Here is a 19,914-nt window from a genome sequence, read left to right as displayed (position 1 = left end):
CTGACCCTGGACCTTTCCACCCTGAGGCTTCTGATCATCCTTCTCCAACCCATCAGGTCCCTCAGTCTCCCTTTGACCCTCCCAATCACTCGATTCTCCATTCCCCTCCAGGTCCCTGGAACCTACCTCTTTATGTCCCTCCTCTGACTGCCCCCCCCCTGTCTTCAGACTCCACGTCTTAAAATCTTTGACTCCCAGTCCCTGGGTGCTGTTGCCATTTTGGGGCTCAGCCCACCTGGGTTTCCAGATGACCTAATAAATTCATACTTCTTTACCTCCTTTGGCCTCGTGCACTCTTCCTTCGGCTACCCTAACAGAAGGGAATTTATTCTACTACATTTGTATTTGCTTGAAAATCTCCACAATAAGTTTTAAAAAATCATTATCATTGGTAAAATGGGATTCCATTTATTTGAGTAGATATTAGCAGTTATTGCCTTAAAGCTAACAAAACAAACAAAACTAACAATAAAAAACACGAGAGACTTATAATATCTGATACTTATATTAAAGCTGCTGCAGCAAAGAGTCTAGGCCTATGTTATCTTTTTCAAACTTGCTATAATCTTGTATAAAGTTTCCTGAGTGAAGCCTATGTCTCAGAAACTTTTCTAGTCTAGAAGTTTTTCCATTTACCTAACTTTTTGAGGGGAAAAGAATCATAACCAATACACTGGATATTTCTTGTCTCCTATGTGCACAATATTATAAAATATCAGTGAATTAGCAGGCAGATAATATGATTAAGTCTCTGGTTTCATTAAGTATTACTTTACTGAGCCATATCAATTACTTAATTTTTCTGAACTGGTGTAAAAGGAAAAAAACAAAACACTTGAATTGTATAAGGATTAGAGATATAGCCTATATAGTGCCTAAGACAATGCTTGCTGTAGCCTCTCATTTAACTCTTACTACCACCAGACGAGGTAGGTGTTAACTTGTGATCAGCACTGTTAAGAGCTTAGCTCTGAAGTAAAGCTGTCTGAGTTTGGATTCTAGCTCTGCCTGCCATTTACTACCTTTGTGATGGTAGGAAAGCTATTTAACCTCTCTCTCTGCCATTGTTTCCTCATCTGTAAGTTGATAATAGTACCTACCGTCTAAGAATTAAATGAGTTTCTGTTAGGAAGCACTAAGAAAAATGTTTGGCACAAAGTGCCCAGTAAGTGTTAATTATCAGCAACCACAAAACTGTAGATCCAGATGTTGAATACGTGTGTACTCTAAAGAAGTGTCTTGTGTGGGGGAGGGAAAAGTGGATACAGGATTACTTACCGTCCTAATATTTGAATATATTATAAATCTTTAAAAAGGTATTAGCATTAGAATAAAAACACTGACCAGTAGAACAAAAATATTTAGTTCAGTAAAAATACCTAAAAAAAATGTGTATGTAGTGTTTATATATGTGTAAGGAAATAAACAGGAACAGAGTGACATACCTCAATGTACGGTTGGGGGGATGAGAAGAGATAAACCAGAGAACTTATATAGTTATATGCATAGTCCACAGACATGGGCAATAGGATAGTAAAGACCTAGAGGTTGGGTAAAGGCTGGGAGGAGGGGGAAAGTAGGGGAAAATGGGAGATATCGGTAATACTATTAACAATAAAAAATACATTAAAAAAAAAAGAAATAGCCCTAGCTGGTTTGGCTCAGTGGACAGAGCGTTGGCCTGTGGACTGAAGGGTCCCAGGTTTGATTCGGGTCAAGGGCACATCCGTGGGTTGTGGGCTCAATCCCCAGTAGGGGGTGTGCATGAGGCAGCCAATCAATGATTCTCTCTCATCATTGATGTTTCTATCTCTCTCTCTCCCTCTCCCTTCCTCTCTGAAATCAATAGAAATATATTAAAAAGAAAAGAAATAAACAGACACAAGAATTTGGACTATGAAACAGTTTTCAAATAAATTCCAAGTGGAATTTTAATGTAAGTAATGCAATCAAACTAAATAAAAATATGTCCCAACCGAAAATGAACAAAGGACACAGGTAATTTAAAAAATACAACTGCAGCCCTGGCCGGTTGCTCCGGAGTTAGAACGGGTTCGACTCCCAGTCAAGGGCACATACTTCAGTTGTGGTTCATTCCTCATTCCTTGGTCCTGGTTGGGCACAGATGGGAGGCAACCAACCAATGGGTCACTTCTCAGAATGTGTCACCATATTAAGCAGTGCATGCCTGTACATGCCCTTTACTTATTTCTAGGAATTTAACCTCAGGAAATAATGGAGCTGTATGTATAAGGATCTTCACTGAAGCATTATTTATAGAAAAAAAAATTGTGATACATATATTATGATTTCTTACACCTCAATTTCCTCTACTTGTAAAATGTAAATAAAACTCTACCACCATTAATAAAATACTAATACAAAGCAAGAAGCCAAATATTACTTACCTGCTAACCAAGCAGATTAATAAATTCAAAGCAGGAACTCTCTCATCATCTTTGCTGTTCTAAAAAAAAAAAGAAAGAGAAGAAGCCACATGTGGTAGAACTCAAAATGTAGTCTGGTCCCCCCTAATATCTTTGAAACAAATTTTCTTTTGATGCAAAATATGAAAATTGTATTAGATGACAGTAAGAATCACATAGAAATAGGAAAAGTCAAAGAAAAAGGACCAAACTGTAGATTTAATGATCCCTCAAGAAATACCTAAGATCATCTTTTAAAGAAATATATTTAACAGGGAACAGAAGAAAGAATTAAGGGCTCTGAGAATAACATTGGAGAATGTCTTTCCTAGTTCCAAGTAGTGCAACAAAAAAGCCTATGTCTTAACTGGACAGTAATGAAAAAGTATGTAAATATTTTAGAGAACTTATAATTGAGAAGGAGTGAAAATTCTGGCTTCCAGCATTAAGACATACTAGTAAATATTCTAGATCAGGGCTCTCAATTATGATGGAAGTAGTTCCTGAACTATACATTTTAAAAAGTTCACTTCAAGTGTTTGTTAAAATGACAGACCTAAGATACATGGAAAGTAGTCTTACAGAGTATGAAATTTATTTTTATACATTTCAAGGAACAGTCACAATAACCTATTGAGTAATGCTATAACAGACATGTCATATATTAATTCAAACTTGGGACACACGTCCATGATGTTACTGTACTCAATTCTTCCATGTACCAAGCACCATATGGGGCAAAGTGAATAGACATATTAACTGCTAGTAGCACAGAAGATGAAATATCCACAAAATAACTTTAATGAAAGGGAAAATGTGTAAAGTGCCATAGAAAAGATACAAAGTATAACGAAAAAACAGAAGATGGAGAAATTCTTTTTCGTTGTTGGGATCAGGAAATGTATCATAGAAAATGGTGGAATATAAGCCTGGTTGTGAGAAAAATGGTACTTAGATGCAGACTGGAAGAGAGTGAAAGGCTCTTCTGCAGAGGGAATAAAGTCTTGGAACAAAGCATGGGGAATAGTAGTTGGCGAATAGCGAGAATTTGCTTCGAGTACAGGCCATTAAGTTCATTTGAGCCACATCACAATAGTCTAATGAAAGAACTTCGGAATAGTCAAGTTTATATTTTGTGGAGGGGAAGGAGGAATGAAAAAAAATCAGAAGTGGGTTTAATCGGGCTTCAATTTTTATTGTAATGCTACATGTGAGCTAGAGGAAGGGTCTGACGGGAGAAATTCAAATCAATCATTGGGCTAGAGATTGCTAGGTGACTACACCAGTTTCTTATGTCCCCTTACTATGAAGCTCATTTTCAGCCAGGCACACTGCCACCCAGCTAAAAGTAAACATTTCCCATTTTCTTATGGCCATGTGACTAAATTCTGGCCAATGAGCTACATAGCCAGATGTGCTGTGGAACCTCTGGGAAGTCTCTTAAAGAGGATGATGGCCTTCTTTTCTTTCCGACTGCTTATAATGAACTTACAGTGGCCAAGGCTCCAGCAGCCATCTGGATCTTGAGGTGAGCTGAGGATGAAAGCCACACATGGCAGAACTCAAAGGCCTGGGTTACTGCCATCCTAAATGTGATCAGCCTACCTTCAGCCTTTCTTTATCGAAGAAAAAGTTCTGTTTTTTGGAGGCTTTTCTATTATGTGACCAAATCTAATCCTGACTGATAAAATATTCCATGTTTTCTTATTTCATTGGAATCTTTTATCACCATATATTGCAACTTACCACTAAGAGCCTCACTTCAGAGCATCTTCTTGCAAGTTGCCGAATCAGTGAATGAGCCTCGGGTAATAAAGGTTTTTCAAGACAAGCCAATAAAGCATAAAGCCATCTTCCCTAAATAGAGTTTTAAAAAATAGTAAGTAGGGAAACATTGCATCATCATGTTTTAACTAATTTTTAAAATGTTCAAAGTTGTGTCTGGTTATTTGCTATGAATAATTTCATACATTTAACAGAACATTTAACTGTATAATGTTTGGATATAGATAACAAAGGGTCATCTAGCTAGCCAGGTGATAGCTTTTGTATCTTCTAACTTTAGACACAGAACATTAGATACTTCAAAATATTCTTACCCCCCGAAGAGTTGATTTCAGAGATTATTATTACAATTATAGTCCCAAATCATAGGTAGAAAACTGCATTAAGATGTGTATAAAACCTTGAAAAATTAAGATACATTTTTCCTTTGCCTTCTATAGACAGATATACAAATCATACTATAATTTTTTTTGCCTGCAGAAATGTACTTTATTTTATTATTTTCTTCATGCTCACCCAAGGAGTGAGTATATTTTTTCCATTGATTTTCAGAGAGAGTGGAAGGGAGGGAGGAGGAGGAGAGAGAAAGACATCGATGCGAGAGAGACACATCAGTTGGTTGCTTCCCACATGTGCCCTGACCAGGGCCGCCGGACCAGAACCAGGGATTGAACCTGCAACCAAGGTACTACATGCCCTTCATCAGGAACCAAACCTGAGACCCTTTGGTCCGCTCATATTATAATTTTATAACTTTGTCCCCTGGGTCTATACAAAGGAACTATATTCTAGATGAAGCAATGTTTTGATACTTCTATAAATGCCATGCAAGCTAAATTTATTCCCATCCCATTTTAAAATGGGTTTTTCTTTTTAATTACAAAAATAATAATACTAAATGCAGAAAAACTAAAGAATACAAAATGCACAAAGAAAAAATGAACCTGAAATCCCACCATCTAGATAAACTTTCTGCTACTTTTGAAAATGTCCACCTTTATCCCTAGTTGGTTTGGCTTCCATAGTTAGAGTGTTGGCCCGAAGGTTGAAGGGTCTCTGATTCGATTCCAGTCAAGGGCACATACCTCAGTTACAGGCTCCATCCCTAGTCCCAGTCAGGCACGTGCAGGAGGCAAACAATCAATGTGTCTCTCTTACATCGATGTTTCTGTCTCTCTGTCTCTCCCCTTCTCTTCCACTCTCTCTAAAAATCAATGGAAAAAATATCCTTGGGTGAGGGTTAACAAAATAAATAAATAAAAATGTTCACCTTTTCCTATGAAAACACACAGCTTTAAAAAATAAAGTTTCATGCCCTAGCTGGTTTGGCTCAGTGGATAGAGCGTCAGCTGGTGGACAGAAGGATCCCGGGTTCGATTCTGGTCAAGGGCACATGCCCGGGTTGCGGGCTCGATTCCCAGTACGGGGTGTGCAGGAGGCAGCCGATCAATGATTCTCTTTCATCATTGATGTTTCTATCTCTTTCTCCCTTTCTCTGAAATCAATAAAAATATATTAAAAAAATAAGGCTACATTTCTAAAAAAACTATTAAGACAAGTCAATACCAAGTAATACCAAGTAAAGAAGTTTTAGAAAGGTTCCTTTTCCCTTTTGCTAGTTTATATGGTTTTTACTTTAAACACTGATATTCTCAATACTAGAGTGCTGATGATATGGTTATTTGGATAGGGGAACTGAACACTATTGATTTAAGAGACATATTACTCAAAATAAGACTCAAAAGATTAATCCGGTTAAAAGTTAGTAAATCATTTGTCAATGGCTCAAAAATACTTTAATGGTTTCTCTGGCAAATATAGCTACACTTTTTGGTAATATGCTTTCACTAATTAACAGAAGAAGCCAAACTTATCACCCTCTAGTAATCTTTATAAGTTTTTTAAAAAATCTTACAACAGCCCTGGCTGGCGTGGCTCAGTTGGTTGGGTGTCGTCCCACGCACGGAAAGGTTACGGGTTTGATTCCGGCCCATGTTGGGGGCTTGATCCCCGGTTGGGGATGTGCAGGGGGCAGCCCATCGATGTTTCGCTCTGGCATGGATGTTTGTTTCTCTCTCCCCCCCTCTCCCTTTCTCTCTCTAAAATATCAATAAAAATATTTTTTAAAATCTTACAACAAAGTTAAAAAATAAATATTAAAGGAAGAGAAGGAAAACAGATAAGTAATACAGACAAGAGGTCATTATCAGACAGAAGGAAACGGTATAAAATTTAAAGTTCAATATCTAGATTTAAAGTTCAATATCTAGATTTCAATGAAAAAGTAGCCTAAGAATATGAGCAAAGGATAGCTAATGTACCAGTGCGTGGAAAAAACATCCTGTTTCACTGGTATTGAAAGAAATGTAAATTACATAGACTCTAAAGTACTACTATAAACTCACCAAATTTGAAACACACAGATTACAAAATGACAGATTGAACCATCATATGGAATTATTGATAATCAAAGGTTTTTAACTTCTAAAAAAATGGTTATTTCATATGGTTCAACTTAAACTAAGGTTGCAGGGAAGAGAACTAACTTTAAGCACCCATAACTGATGCATTATAAACTCATTCATTTCTTTTGGAAAGTAATCTGGTGGAATGTAACAAAGGCTGGATTCAATAATTCTACTCTAAAAATAGCCTAGGAAATTACGATACGTTTATATTTTAGCCATGATTGCAAAATATAAGGAAGAATCCAAATGGCCAATAATGAATCAATGTAGATTATGAGATATTAAGACAATGGTGCTTATGTGAATTACATTATCATACAGAAATACATATCTGAAATGTAGCTATAAAAACACACACATATAATATATACACACATATGTATACATACACACACATTAATTATAACTATGTAAAAGACACCTAGGACCACTGAATCAGAAACTGATTTTAAACATGAATATTTTTTCCTTTAAAAAGTACACGTTATATAGTAGAGATTTAAAAGAAAGGAAATAGCCCAAGCCGGTGTTTCTTAGTGGTTAGGGCATTGACCTGGGCACCAAAGGGTCATGGGTTTGATTTCCAGTCAAGGGCATGTACCTCGGCTGCAGGTTTATTCCCCAGCCCCACTTGGAGTGCATGCAGGAGGCAACCAGTCTCTCTCTCTCTTTTTCTTCACTCCTTCCACCTTCCTTCCCTTCCACTCTCTAAAAATCAATGGAAAACATATCCTCGGTGAGGATTAACAAAAAAATAATAAATAAAAATAAAGGAAAAGAAATATAAAAACTTAAAATGAAAAATCTAGTGATAAAGAATATGGTCATGACCTTGCAGAATGCTCAGTGGTCAGAACATCGGCCTGTGCACTGAAGGGGCTCAGGTTTCATTCCCAGTCAAGGGCAAGGGCTCATACGTGGGTTTCGGGTTCACTCTCTGCCCCTGGTTGGAGCATGTGCGGGAGAAAACCAGTCAATGTGTCTCTCTCACATTGATGTTTCTCTCTCTCCCCACTTCTCTCTCCCTTCTGCTCTCTCTGAAAAACAATGGAAAATATCCTCTAGTGAGGAGTAACAAAAACAAAAAAAAAAGAATATGGCCATTATACTTATGGAAGAGACTTTTCTAAGCCACTTTCACTTGGCTGAATGGCAGGCTGGGAAACTTACACACGGTACCGCAACGCTGGTTTACCGTTTCTCCCCGAAGACGATAAGCTTCTGGAGGGCAGAGATTGTATCTTATGCTTTGACAGGAAGCTTTGGAGCCTCAAATATACTCTTTTTAAATATGACTTTTTTTTTCTTTTTCTTTTTCGAGAGGAAGGGAGAGGGATACAGAGATGGAAACACTGATGATAGGGAAATAATTGCTTGCCTCCTGCACACTCCCCACTGGGGATCAAGACAGCCACCCAGGCATGTGCCCTGACCAGGATTGGTTCATGAGTTGAAGCTCCACCACTGAGCCATATCAGCCAGGCTCAGATATATTTCTTTGCTGATATCCTCAACTGTGAAAAATATTTGTTTCTAAAAATTAAATCTATCTTCAGATGATAAAACTTAACAGGGGATTAAGTAGATAATTTATATAATGTCCACCAAATTTACCCCATTTTGAAGGTTAAAAAAATTATATTGAAGGAAATTCCATATGGTGGTTCAATCTATCATTTTGTAATCTGTATTTTTCAGATTTAGTGAAGGTTAAAAAAAAAAAAGAGCTGTGAATATGAAGCAATAAAATAGAGGGGCAGTGTAGCATAGTTGCTAAAGTATATAGTCAGGTTGCGTAGGCATAATCTCAGTTCTGCCAGTTATAATCTCTATGACCTTAAGCGAGTTACTGATCCCTATCTTCTCTAGTTTCCTATCTATTAAATGGAAATAATAATAGTGATAGGTTATTAGAGGATTCAAGGAGTTATTACATACAAAGTCCTTAGAACATATCTGGCACAAAGTGCTATTGTTGTTGTTATTTCTGACATGCTTTTGTGAGTTAATTTCAATGAGATTTTAGAAAATGCATTTCAAACTTCTTTAAGCCAGTACCACTCAAAATGGGGGTCTGCAGATTGGTTGCTAATTCGTTACTGGTCTGCAACGCGATAAGCAGTCTGTCCCAGGATAAAAATCAACTGCTCAGTAAACATTTTCCCCCCAAAGCAAGACTTTCTCAATGAAGAAAGTAGTATGTTGATTTATATTCTAGTGTAAGTTTCTTGTTTCACTGCAAACAAACATAGTTTGCATTATACAGAGGTATAAAAAATATATATAATACATACATATCTATAAATACTGTAGAGTATATAATTTTGTCTGAATTATGAAAATGAAAAGATGTAACACTACCAATTCTGGAGTAAAGTCTCTTTCTCCAAACCAATTACTCAGATATTCCAAGACACTGGTTACTGTTGCCTAAAAAAAGGGCGGAGGAGGTGGAAGAATTGCATTAGTAGTAAAACATTGACAAGTTCAAAATGAGTTTCATTAAGTTAGTTAGACAGCAACTCTGATATTTAAAGTGGCCTCGGTCTTTAGACTTTCAGAGAAAACTGTGGCTTTATGTAGTAATTTGATTAGATGGCTCACTAAGTGAGAAGAGGCTTTTAAGATAAATATTCTTACACACTTTCAAGTATCAATACCATGATTTAAATCCTAGTATTTAGTTTGTAACTACTAATTTAGTTTATTACTACTTCAAAAATTCCATGTGCTCTTAAAAAAAGTCTTTGCATAAATACCTTTATTTATTTTCATTGAAACATTGTACAAATTGGAACAGAAAGTTAGCTAGAGAAAGATCTGCTTTAAAACTATACAGACAGAATGTGTCAAATTGTTAAAAATATTATCTGGCTTATTTTTAGTTGGACACTTAAAAACATTCTGATGGAATTTAGTGTGACCACTATGGTATCTTAATGTAAATGATCAATTAAGTGAAACTGTCAGCCAGTAAAATTAAGACAGAGTATAAAAATTTCCTCTTACAAGGATATCCAATGTTATGTTAAGACAAAACAAACTCTTTTGGTGGTCTTTAAATGGAGAGTCACTAGTCCTAAAAGTCTGAAGAAACAAAATCCATCTTTCTCCATTTTATCCAAGAAATGTATGTAGTGGTTAAGTTTTGGGGGAGTCAAAAGTTATATGTGGATTTTCAACTGCAGTGGGTCAGTGTTCCTAACCCCAGTACTATTCAAGGGTCAACTGTATTTTATTTGTAATAGAATACACATGCTATCTGAAATTAGAAATAGCAATCTAACCTTCGTATTTACTTTAAACCCCAGAATCTAAGACTAACAACTGAAATATACACAATTAAATAGTTTAGCACCATGATTAAGAGTGTCAGTTCTAGAATTAGATCACTCTGATATTGAATACCAGTGCTGCCATTAAAACTTGCTGAAAAAAATACCTGCAAGTTACTTAAGCGTTAATTTTGTTTCCTCTTCTCTAAAAAGGGGATACGTATTAATAATAACTCCCTATACAGGGTGGCATTAAGGATTAAATAAGAAATGTTAAAGAATTTAGAAAACACACACAAGAGTTTAGGACAGGATTTTGCATAAATATTCAGTAAATGTATTCAAATACTTTCACTCACATCACAAACAAAAGAATGCATATATCCTTAGTAGATAGACTTTACCTGATTCATTCTGCTAACAATACTAAGCAAGGGAGGAAAACCAATCTGAAAGAAAAATGAGATTGAAATTTACTAAATAGTATTATGAGGGATTTAATTTTTTTTCAAACTGGTGAATTTTTCATCACACTATTACTTAGAAACAAAAAATGGCTATAAAACACAATTCCTTTATTGCCTATTACAATAAAATGTTCCATGAAGTATTACATTGGTAATGCCCCCCTCAAATGATGTCTTGAAATCTGAATATGTAAATTTAAAAATGATTTCCATAATTAAAATGTTAAAGTATGAAAATTTTTAAAAAGATACTGATATTATTAATACTATTACATAAATATGTGATACAAACTTTTTTTTGGTTAATCCTCATCTGAGGATACTTTTTTCCACTGATTTTTTAGAGGGTATGGAAGGGAGGGGGAGAGACAGAAAGAAACATTGATGTCAGAGACACATCGATTGGTTGCCTCCCTCATGCCCTGACAAGGGCTGGGGACTAGGGGCCAGGGACTGGGCCTGCAACTGGGGTACGTGGCCTTGACTGTGCCCTTGACCGGAATTGAACCCTCAACCCTTCTGTCCACAGGCCAACACTCTAACCACTGAGCAACTGGCCAGGGCTGATACAATCTTTTAAAAAAGCTTCAGCTAGCCTTGCCCGGTATGATTTGGTTGGAGCGTTGTCCAATTCACTAAAAGGTGGCCGGTTCAATTCCCAGTCAAGGCACATACCCAGGTTGCAGGTTCCATCCGCGGTTGGGGCACATGCGGGAAGCAACCAATCAATGTTTTTCTCTCTCAAAATCAATTTAAAAAAACTCACAAATAAATAGTTCATTGAGTATTTAAAAAGAATCTTCAGCTAAAGCTAATATTTTCAAGAATAAAGGGCACTTGAATTAGAATGACTTTTTTCAAACCTAATCTGATTCAATTTTTTAAATTCTACTTTGCAGCTTAATGCTGGGAGCATTGATTATGAAAATAGCATTGACCTGTGAGAAACTTAAGAGGACATGCGCCCAGCCAGTGTTGCTCAGTGGTTGAGCATCAACCTATGAACCAGGAGGTTAAGGTTCAATTTCTGGTTAGGGCACATGTCTAGGCTGTGAGCCCAATACCCAGTGTGGGGCGTGCAGGAGGCAGCCCCACACTGGGTATATATATATATATTTAAAAAAAAAAAAAAATAGGACAGGCAATAAACTCTTACATCTTTAAGTGGTTCTTTCACATGGTATATGTTACTTGTATGTATTTTGTAATAACAAGCAAAATAAATAAATTTTAATTCTTTATTAAATTAAAACACATTTTTAAAATGTAACATACATTAGGGATTATGCAAAAGAATAGGTTGGCCCTAGCCAGTCTAGTTCAGTAGATAAGAGTGTTGGCCTGCGGACTGAAGGGTTTTGGGTTCAATTCTGGTTGCATGCTTGATCCCCAGTGAGGGCATGCAGGAGACGGCCGATCAGATTCTCAGCATTGATATTTCTATCTTTCTCTCCTTCTCCCACCCTCTCTGAAATCAATAAAAATATATTTAAAAAAAAGAAAAAAGAGTAAGTTGTATAAGAAACAGTGCCAAATTAGTTCCCCTGGCGATCTGAATCTATTTTTCACTCTCATCATATATCACATATATAAGAATACCTGTTTTCCCAGCCCTATCAACACAGTATATCAAGCTTTCTTTGCCAATATATCACCTGAAAAAATTGCAGCTCAATATGGTTACAAGTTACATTTATATTACAAGTGAGTTTGTGCATCTTCTCGTATAAGAACAATTTGTATTTCCTTTCTGTGAGGTCTATTTGTATTATGGGACTATTATTTGTTTTTAATCAGGTTCTCAGTCTTTTTAGTGATTTTTGGAGCTTTTCCATTTGGGGATAAATTAGTTTTAAATAGGAAAAACACAATGTGGTACCATGTAGGACACAATAAATACTTATTCAACAGAACAGAACAACATAATATAGAGTTAGTAGTAATGCTGACGTATGCAGAGGGTTCCATAGAAACATCTGCAAATTTGAGGGCAGGTGAATCCTGAAGGACAAGAAAAAGTTGTCCACATAATTTATGAAGCTTTATGAAATTTAAATATACTCTCAGCATTCCATCTCCAGAATATGCAATTTACTAAGGATTTTTAGAACATCCCTCATCATGTCGTATGTTTTTCTGTTTCCCTGCCACTAGTCACTAATTGTTCGAGCCATGACTAACAATTTTTTAAAGATCCTATCTAATTAAAACATTAATGATATGAAGCCAACCTAAAAAATATCACAGTACGTTGTTTCAGAAACTGGGATACCAATTTTTAAATTAAAGAGGTAATACACTAAGTCAGGGGTTGGCAAACATTTTCTGTAAATCGCCAAACTAAATATTTTAGGCTTTGCAGGCCAAACACTGTCTTAGTCACATATTATGTTTGTTTTTTTATAACCCTTAAAAAATATAAAAACCATTCTTAGCTCATGAGCTGTATAAAAAATAGGTTGTGGACTGGACTTGGACTAGGCTGCAGCTTGCTGATGATGGCCCACTGGCATGACACCGTGGTTGAGCATCTACCAATGAACCAGGAATTGTCCCGAATGGGGCACATGCCTGGGTTGCGGTTCTATTCCCAGTGTAGGGTATGTGGGAGGCATCCGATCAATGACTCTCTCTCAACATTGATGATTCTCTCTCCCTTCCTCTCTGAAATCAATAAAAATATATATATTAAAAAAAAAAAGATGCACTAGAACTAGAATACTTTGTTGTTTTAACTACTTATCACCTACTTGTATATAATCTATTCCAGGACTTTCATTTTTAGCTGGTCCAACAGCCCCTTCAGAACATAACCTTTCACCCAGACAAAATTTTTTCCAGCCTTCTTCATCTTCAGATTTTGGCTAAAAGAAAAAAAAATAAATTTACTTATTTCTATGTATTGCTAAAATACAGAACTGTGAAAAAAGAAATAAGAATCCTCCATAGTTCCACCACATCAACACAAAAATATGGTACCTGTTATGGATTGAATTATGTCCCTCCCCAAATTCAAATGTTGAAAACTTAATCCCCAGTACCTCAGGATGTGACTATACTTGGAGACAGGGCCTTTATAGAGGTGATTTAGGTAAATTGCAGAATGGGCCCAAATCCAATCTCACTGTTGTCCTTGCAAGAAGAGGAAATTTGGACACACAGCGAGACACTGGGGATGTGTGTGCACAGAGGAAAGACTATGCAAACATACAATGAGAAGACAGCATATGCAAGCCAAAGAGCTCTAGAGGCCTTGAGAGAAACCAAACCTACTGACACCTTGATATTAGATTTCTAACCTAATGAGAAAGTAAATTACTATTGGTTAAGCTATCTAGTTTGTGGTATTTTGCTATGGGGGCTCTAGCAAACTACTACAGTGCCCAACTGGTCATACCATTTGAGGGACATTTTTACTTTGGAGCACACTTTAATGGACACTAACAAGCAAGGGAATGCTCAAAAAAGGATGATAAACATGGAAACTGGTGTGAAAAAAAATACACATTAAGAATGCTAACAAGAGCGCTGGCCAGTGTGGCTCAGTTAGTTGAGTGTCATCCCATGCACTGAGAGGCGCCAGTTTGATTCCGTCAGGGAACATACCAGGATTTTGGATTGATTCCCAGTAGGGGGCATGCAGGAGACAGCCAATCAATGTTTCTTGATGTTTCTCTCTCTCATCGATGTTTCTCTCTCCCTCTCCCTTCCTCTCTCTCTCTAAAAATCAATAAAAACATATTTAGAAAGAAAAAAAAAAAGAATGCGACAGGAACGAAAGATGTTTTTTCCAGGGAAGGAGACATGATTATATATCTCACATACTTGATGGGCTGTCTAATCAAAGAAAAAATAGATTTATTTTATATTGCCAGATGGAAAAAGCAGGATCAGTGGGGAGCACTCAGCCAAATACAACTATCCTAATAAAACTATCTTTATTTGTATACATTACTTTGCACCTTACTTTGCAAAGGTGTGGTATTCCCCCCTGATGACAAATAGTTTTCATTAAATTCTCAGGATGAATATGAAACCCCTAAAAGGTTAAAACCTATTGTCCTAAAACAATGTTATCCACCTTTCTCCATTAGGTTAGAGATTATTTCTGCTGCAGGTAGCACTAAATACCCTGATTAAATGCTAGAGGCCCGGTGCATAAAATTTGTGCACGGATATGGTCCAGTCCCTAGGCCTGGCCTGCGATCAGGGCCATCTTCCCCAGCTGCCAGCCCCACCCCCTGCCGCCACCCACCTCCGGTTCCCTGTTCACCATGGGGCGATCAGAGCCTGACAGCCCCCACCACTGGTTGCCCCCCCAGTGTGTGGGACGACTGGCGGGGCGGGGGCCTTGGCCTGACATTGCCTGCGCCACCACCAGCCACCCTGGGTTCCCTATTCACCATTAGGCAATGGGAGCCTGCCGGCCAGGAAAAGAGACCGAGAGGTGTTCAGTGCACCTCATAGTGACTGGTTGAGCGGTCATTCTGGTCGTTTTGCTGTTAGGGTAAATTTGCATATTACCCTTTTATTATATAGGATAATAGGTGCTTAATAAATGATTGGATTAATCAATAAATAAATGTTTATATATATGTATATACTAGAGGCCCAGTGCATGGATTCGTGCACCAGTGGGGTCCCTTGGCCTGGCCGGCACCCTCTCATAATCTGGGATCCCTTGGGGGATGTCGGGGAGCCAGTTTTGGGACCCCTCAGGGGATGTCAGGGTCCGTTCCCCACAGGCCAGGCTGAAGGACCCCACTGGTGCACGTTCGGGTCTGGGGAGGGAGGGTACCAGGGCGTGTCCAGGCAATCTCGCCCAGTCTCAATCGGATGGACCCCAGCAGCAAGCTAACCTACCAGTCAGAGAGTCTGCCCGCTGGTGGTCAGTGTGCATCATAGTGACTGGTTGAACAATCCAACAAATGGTTGGATACTTAGCATATTAGGCTTTTATTATATAGGATATTTTAAATATTATTTTTATTGATTTCCAGAGGAAGGAAGAGAGAGAGATATAGAAACCTCAATGATGAGAGAGAATCATTGATTGGCTGCCTCTTGCACGCTCCCTACTGGGGATCGAGCCCACAACTCAGGCATGTGCCCTGACCTGGAATCAAACCTGGGATCTTTCAGTCCACAGGCTGACGCTCTCGCCACTGAGCCAAACCGGCTAGGGCTAAATGTTTATATTTACATAGTTGACACCAGAGTGTTTTATGATTTTCATGTTTATATTTTCCACGATGAACCTCTTATCTATATATATAATATATATAAAAGCCTAAGTGACCAAACGACCAGTCGCTATGATGCGCACTGACCACTAGGGGGCAGACACTCAATACAAAAGCTGCCCCCTGGTGGTCAGTGCACTCCCACAGCGGGAGCACCGCTGACCGACAGGTGCCAGACATCAGGCTCATGGCTGGCAAGCGCAGCTGCGGTAGCAGGAGCCTCTCCTGCCTCCATGACAGCGCTACTGAATGGCAGTGGCAGCAGGCGCAGCGGGGCTGGGATGAGCGGGAGCAGTGTGGCACCCAGCCTGGGCTCGGGCTCCTCCCCAGCCGCCTGCCACTTTGTGCATTACTACACCCCTCAGGGGATGTCAGGCTGCTGGTTTCAACCCAATCCCCACAGGCCTGGCCAGATTGCGAGAGGGCGCAGGCCAGGTTGAGTGACCCCACTGGTGCACGAATTCGTGCACCAGGCCTCTAGTTGTTACATAATATTCCTGTGTTGGTGGATCATAATTTATTGAATCAATTATGTTAGGCCATTTCATTTTTTAAAAAATTATCTACACTAATAAAAGAGAAACATGCAAATTGGTGTCACTCTGCTACACCCACCAGCCAATCAAATGAGTATGCAAATTAATCCAACAAAGATGGTGGTTAATTTGCATATGCAGGCGCAGAGCGAAGACTGAAGGCAACGTAGAAGGAAGCCAAGCGCTGTAGAAGGGAGCGAAGCTGCAGAGAAGCAAGCGGGGGCGGCAGAGGTGGGAGGGAAGCAAGCGGGGGTGGCGGAAGCGGAAGGGAAGCAAGCAGGGCGGCGGAGGCAGGAGGGAAGCAAGTGGGGCAGCAGATGCAGGAGCAAAGCCTCGGCAGATTTTGCTCCCTTCTCTGCTTCCCTCGGGCCGCAGGAAGCCCTATTCTTGCAGGAATCTTCCTGCAACGGGCCTCTAGTATCATCATAATGTTCCTGATGTGGTTTCATTTTTGAATTAGTAAGCATGTACACAAAGTCCTTACTCTGAGTAAGAAAAAAAATAATGTATCTGCCTACCTACCCCCACCTCCTTTTTTGCTATGAGGCCTCACAGCATAGAGAAAGGCTTTAGAGACAAAGCTCAGTGGCTCACAGCTATACCCTTTTTAAAAAAGTTAACTATTTAAATCAAAACCATCTTTATTATTTACAGAGCAGCCTGCCTTCAGGGACACTGACATGCGTGTCCCTAGAGGGCAGAACAATATTTACATGGGGGTCAGGAAGGTCCCAGCTATATCTTTGATGAGTTAAATGGTCTTGGGCAAGTGATGTAAGTTCTTTCACTAATTTTTAAGAGAGAGCTTCCAACTGGTATGGAGAGGCCATATATTGAATCTCAGCTTTCAGCTGGTAGTCTCAGGAAGATTATGCAAGTGGCTGCCTCCATTTACACCAATATGTCACCATGTAAAAGATGTTAGGAAGAACTACCTCGAAGCTGCTTCTAAAATTTGAAATCTATGAACAAACTAAAACTGAGCAAAATTATGTGTATAGGTGCATTTTGTCCCTCTGAAGATTAACAGCTTTCATTTGATTCTCAGGAAAAATATGAGACTCCCTAAAAGGTTAAAAGTATTGCCCCGGTGTACATCTGAAATTAATATAATATCGTATGTCAACTATACTTGAAATATAGATTTTTAAAAAAGGGGGGAAGCCCAGCTGGTGTGGCTCAGTGGTTGAGCATCAACCTATGAACCAGGAGGTCACAGTTCAATTCCCAGTAAGGGCACATGTCTGGGATGCGGGCTCAATCCCCAGTATGGGGCGTGCAGGAGGCAGCCTATGGATGATTCTCTCTCATCATTGATGTTTCTATCTATCTCTCCCTCTCCCTTCTATGAAATCAATAAAAATGTATTTTTTTTAAAAAAAAAGAGGGGGGGAATATACGAAGTAAAAATTAAAAACCTTTCACAGAAAAGAAAAGTATTGCCTTGGAACAATGTATCTATCTCTTCCCCAACTACCTTTTTTATTTGGTAGTCCAGATATATCATATCTACTGAGGAGCTTAAGTCATTCCTGGGCTGTCATTCCCTCACACTGCAGAGGACATCTTTCCCACATAGACATCTGCCTTGTCTGGGGGAAGACAGTTGACATACCCAATTAGAAAACACCCTGCCCTGAGAATACACAAAAGATTAAAAGTAACAATTAGCACCCTAACTGGTTTGGCTCAGTGGATAGTGTGTCAGCCTGAGGACTCAAGGGTCCCAGGTTCGATTCTGGTCAAGGGCATGTACCTTGGGTGTGGGCACATCCCCAGTGGGGAGTGTGCAGGAGGCAGCTGATCGATGTTTCTAACTCTCTATCCCTCTCCCTTCCTCTCTGTAAAAAAAAATCAATAAAATATATTAAAAAAAAAGAGTAACAATTAGCTTCCAGGCTGAAGCAACTGCCCCACCCTGTTGAAAAAACTCTCGACAGATCTGAGGATGATTGCCTCGGGGCAATTCAAATTGGAATCCTATTAATCTGTAGATAGAGACAATTTCTGGAGGCTTTGAGTCTTTGCCTGATCCAATTAGTTAGAAACAGCCTTTAACACTGTCCTGCACTACAGATTGAGAGGTGTAGAGGATCTACCGAAAACATAGTCACAAACCCAATCAAAATGAGGAAACAAAGAAACAACCCTCAAATGAAAGAACTGGAGAATTCCCCAGAAGAAGAGATAAATGAAGCAGAGATAAGAAATTTCTCTGAAACAGAGTTCAGAGTAATGATGTTAAAAATGCTCAACAGTATGAAAAAAGACATAGTAACTATGAAAAATGAACAGTCTGAGATAAAGAATGACATAACACAAATAAAGAACACATTGGAAGGAATACACAGCAGATTAGGGGAAGCTGAAGATCGAATCAGTGAATCAGAAGACAGAGTTGAGAATATCACTCAATAAGAAAACCAGAAAGAAAAAAATAATTAAAAAACAGGTGGGCAGTTTAAGGGAACTGTGGGACAATGTGAAACGTAACAATATTAGAATAGTAGATGTGCCAGAAGAGGCAGAAAGGGAGAAAAGAATAAAGTGTTTGAAGAAATAATGGTAGAAAACTTCCCTAACCTGGAAAGGGAAAAATCACACAAGTTCAGGAGGCGTAGAGAACCCCAACAAGAAGAACCCAAACAGACCCATACGTAAACATATCCTAATTAAAATGCCAAAAATTAAAGGCAAAGAGTGAATCTTAAAGGCAGCAAGAGAAAAGAAAACTGTTGCCTGCAAAGGAGTTCCCATAAGGCTGACACCTGATTTCTCATCAGAAACACGCCCTGACTGGTTTGGCTCAGTGGATAGAGCGTCAGCCTGCGGACTGAAAGGTCCCAGGTTCGATTTCGGTCAAGGGCATGTACCTTGGTTGCTGGCACATCCCCAGTGGGGGGTGTGCAGGAGGCAGCTGATCAATGTTTCTCTCTCATCGATGTTTGACTCTCTATCTCTCTCCCTTCCTCTCTGTAAGAAATCAATAAACTATATTTAAAAAAAAGAAAAGAAAAAGAAACTCTAAAGGCCAGAAGGGAATGGTATGAAGTACTCAAGGTAATGGAAAGGATCTGAGACCAAGACTACTATATCCAGCAAGGCTATCATTCAAAATAGACAGTCAAATAAAGAGCTTCCCAGACAAAAAAAGGCTAAAGGAGTTCATCACCACCATGCCAGCATTAGAAGAAATGCTAAAGGGATTGCTGTAAGGGATTGCTGAGAAAAAGAAACACAGAGAGAAACCTAGCCATACAGAATTAAAATGGCTATAAATAAGTACCTCTCAATAATAGCCCTAAATGTAAATGGATTAAATGCTCCAATCAAAAGGTGTAGGGTAGCTGAATAGATACAAAAACATGACCCAACTATATGCTGTCTACCAGAAACCCACCTCAAAACAAAAGACACACACACAGGATGAAAGTGAAGGGCCGGAAAAAATTTTTCCATGCAAATGGAAAAGAAAAAAAAGCTGGAGTAGCAATACTCATATCTGACAAAATAGACTTTAAAAGCATCATGCTAAGCAAAGTAAGCAAGTAGGAGAAAGATAAATATCATATGATCTCACTCATTTGTGGAATATAAACTGATGAACAAAAATAGAGCCAGAGGGGGAAAAATATTCTAGAATACAACAGAAGTAATCCTGTTATTTGCAGATATTTACTATTTCCTACAACTTCTGTGCTATCATACTATGTT

At 38.6% G+C, this 19,914-nt stretch overlaps 1 protein-coding gene across 4 annotated transcripts in view; it reads right to left on the bottom strand.

The window, feature by feature from the left end:
* GEMIN2 (gem nuclear organelle associated protein 2) overlaps nucleotides 1-19,914 on the bottom strand; it is a 41,003-nt gene that overhangs the window by 12,698 nt on the left and 8,391 nt on the right. For 3 of the 4 annotated variants that reach the window (XR_004973653.1, XR_004973654.1, XM_036346374.1), the window contains exons 5-9: nucleotides 13,172-13,285; nucleotides 10,359-10,403; nucleotides 9,041-9,109; nucleotides 4,173-4,283; nucleotides 2,409-2,467 (exon numbers count right to left, since the gene is read on the bottom strand). Coding sequence is in view for 2 of the 4 variants with exons in the window: in XM_036346374.1 (XP_036202267.1) it covers nucleotides 2,409-2,467; nucleotides 4,173-4,283; nucleotides 9,041-9,109; nucleotides 10,359-10,403; nucleotides 13,172-13,285 (398 nt within the window). In the remaining 2 variants the exon portion in view is untranslated. The remainder of the gene's footprint in view (nucleotides 1-2,408; nucleotides 2,468-4,172; nucleotides 4,284-9,040; nucleotides 9,110-10,358; nucleotides 10,404-13,171; nucleotides 13,286-19,914) is intronic. The other variant, XM_036346388.1, reaches the window with a different exon arrangement.

The sequence above is a fragment of the Myotis myotis genome, unplaced genomic scaffold (assembly GCF_014108235.1).
Source record: "Myotis myotis isolate mMyoMyo1 unplaced genomic scaffold, mMyoMyo1.p scaffold_m19_p_1, whole genome shotgun sequence".
Taxonomy (NCBI): domain Eukaryota; kingdom Metazoa; phylum Chordata; class Mammalia; order Chiroptera; family Vespertilionidae; genus Myotis; species Myotis myotis.
The sequence above is the reverse complement of the archived record's forward strand: the minus strand, read 5'-3'. Positions and strand labels throughout refer to the sequence as shown.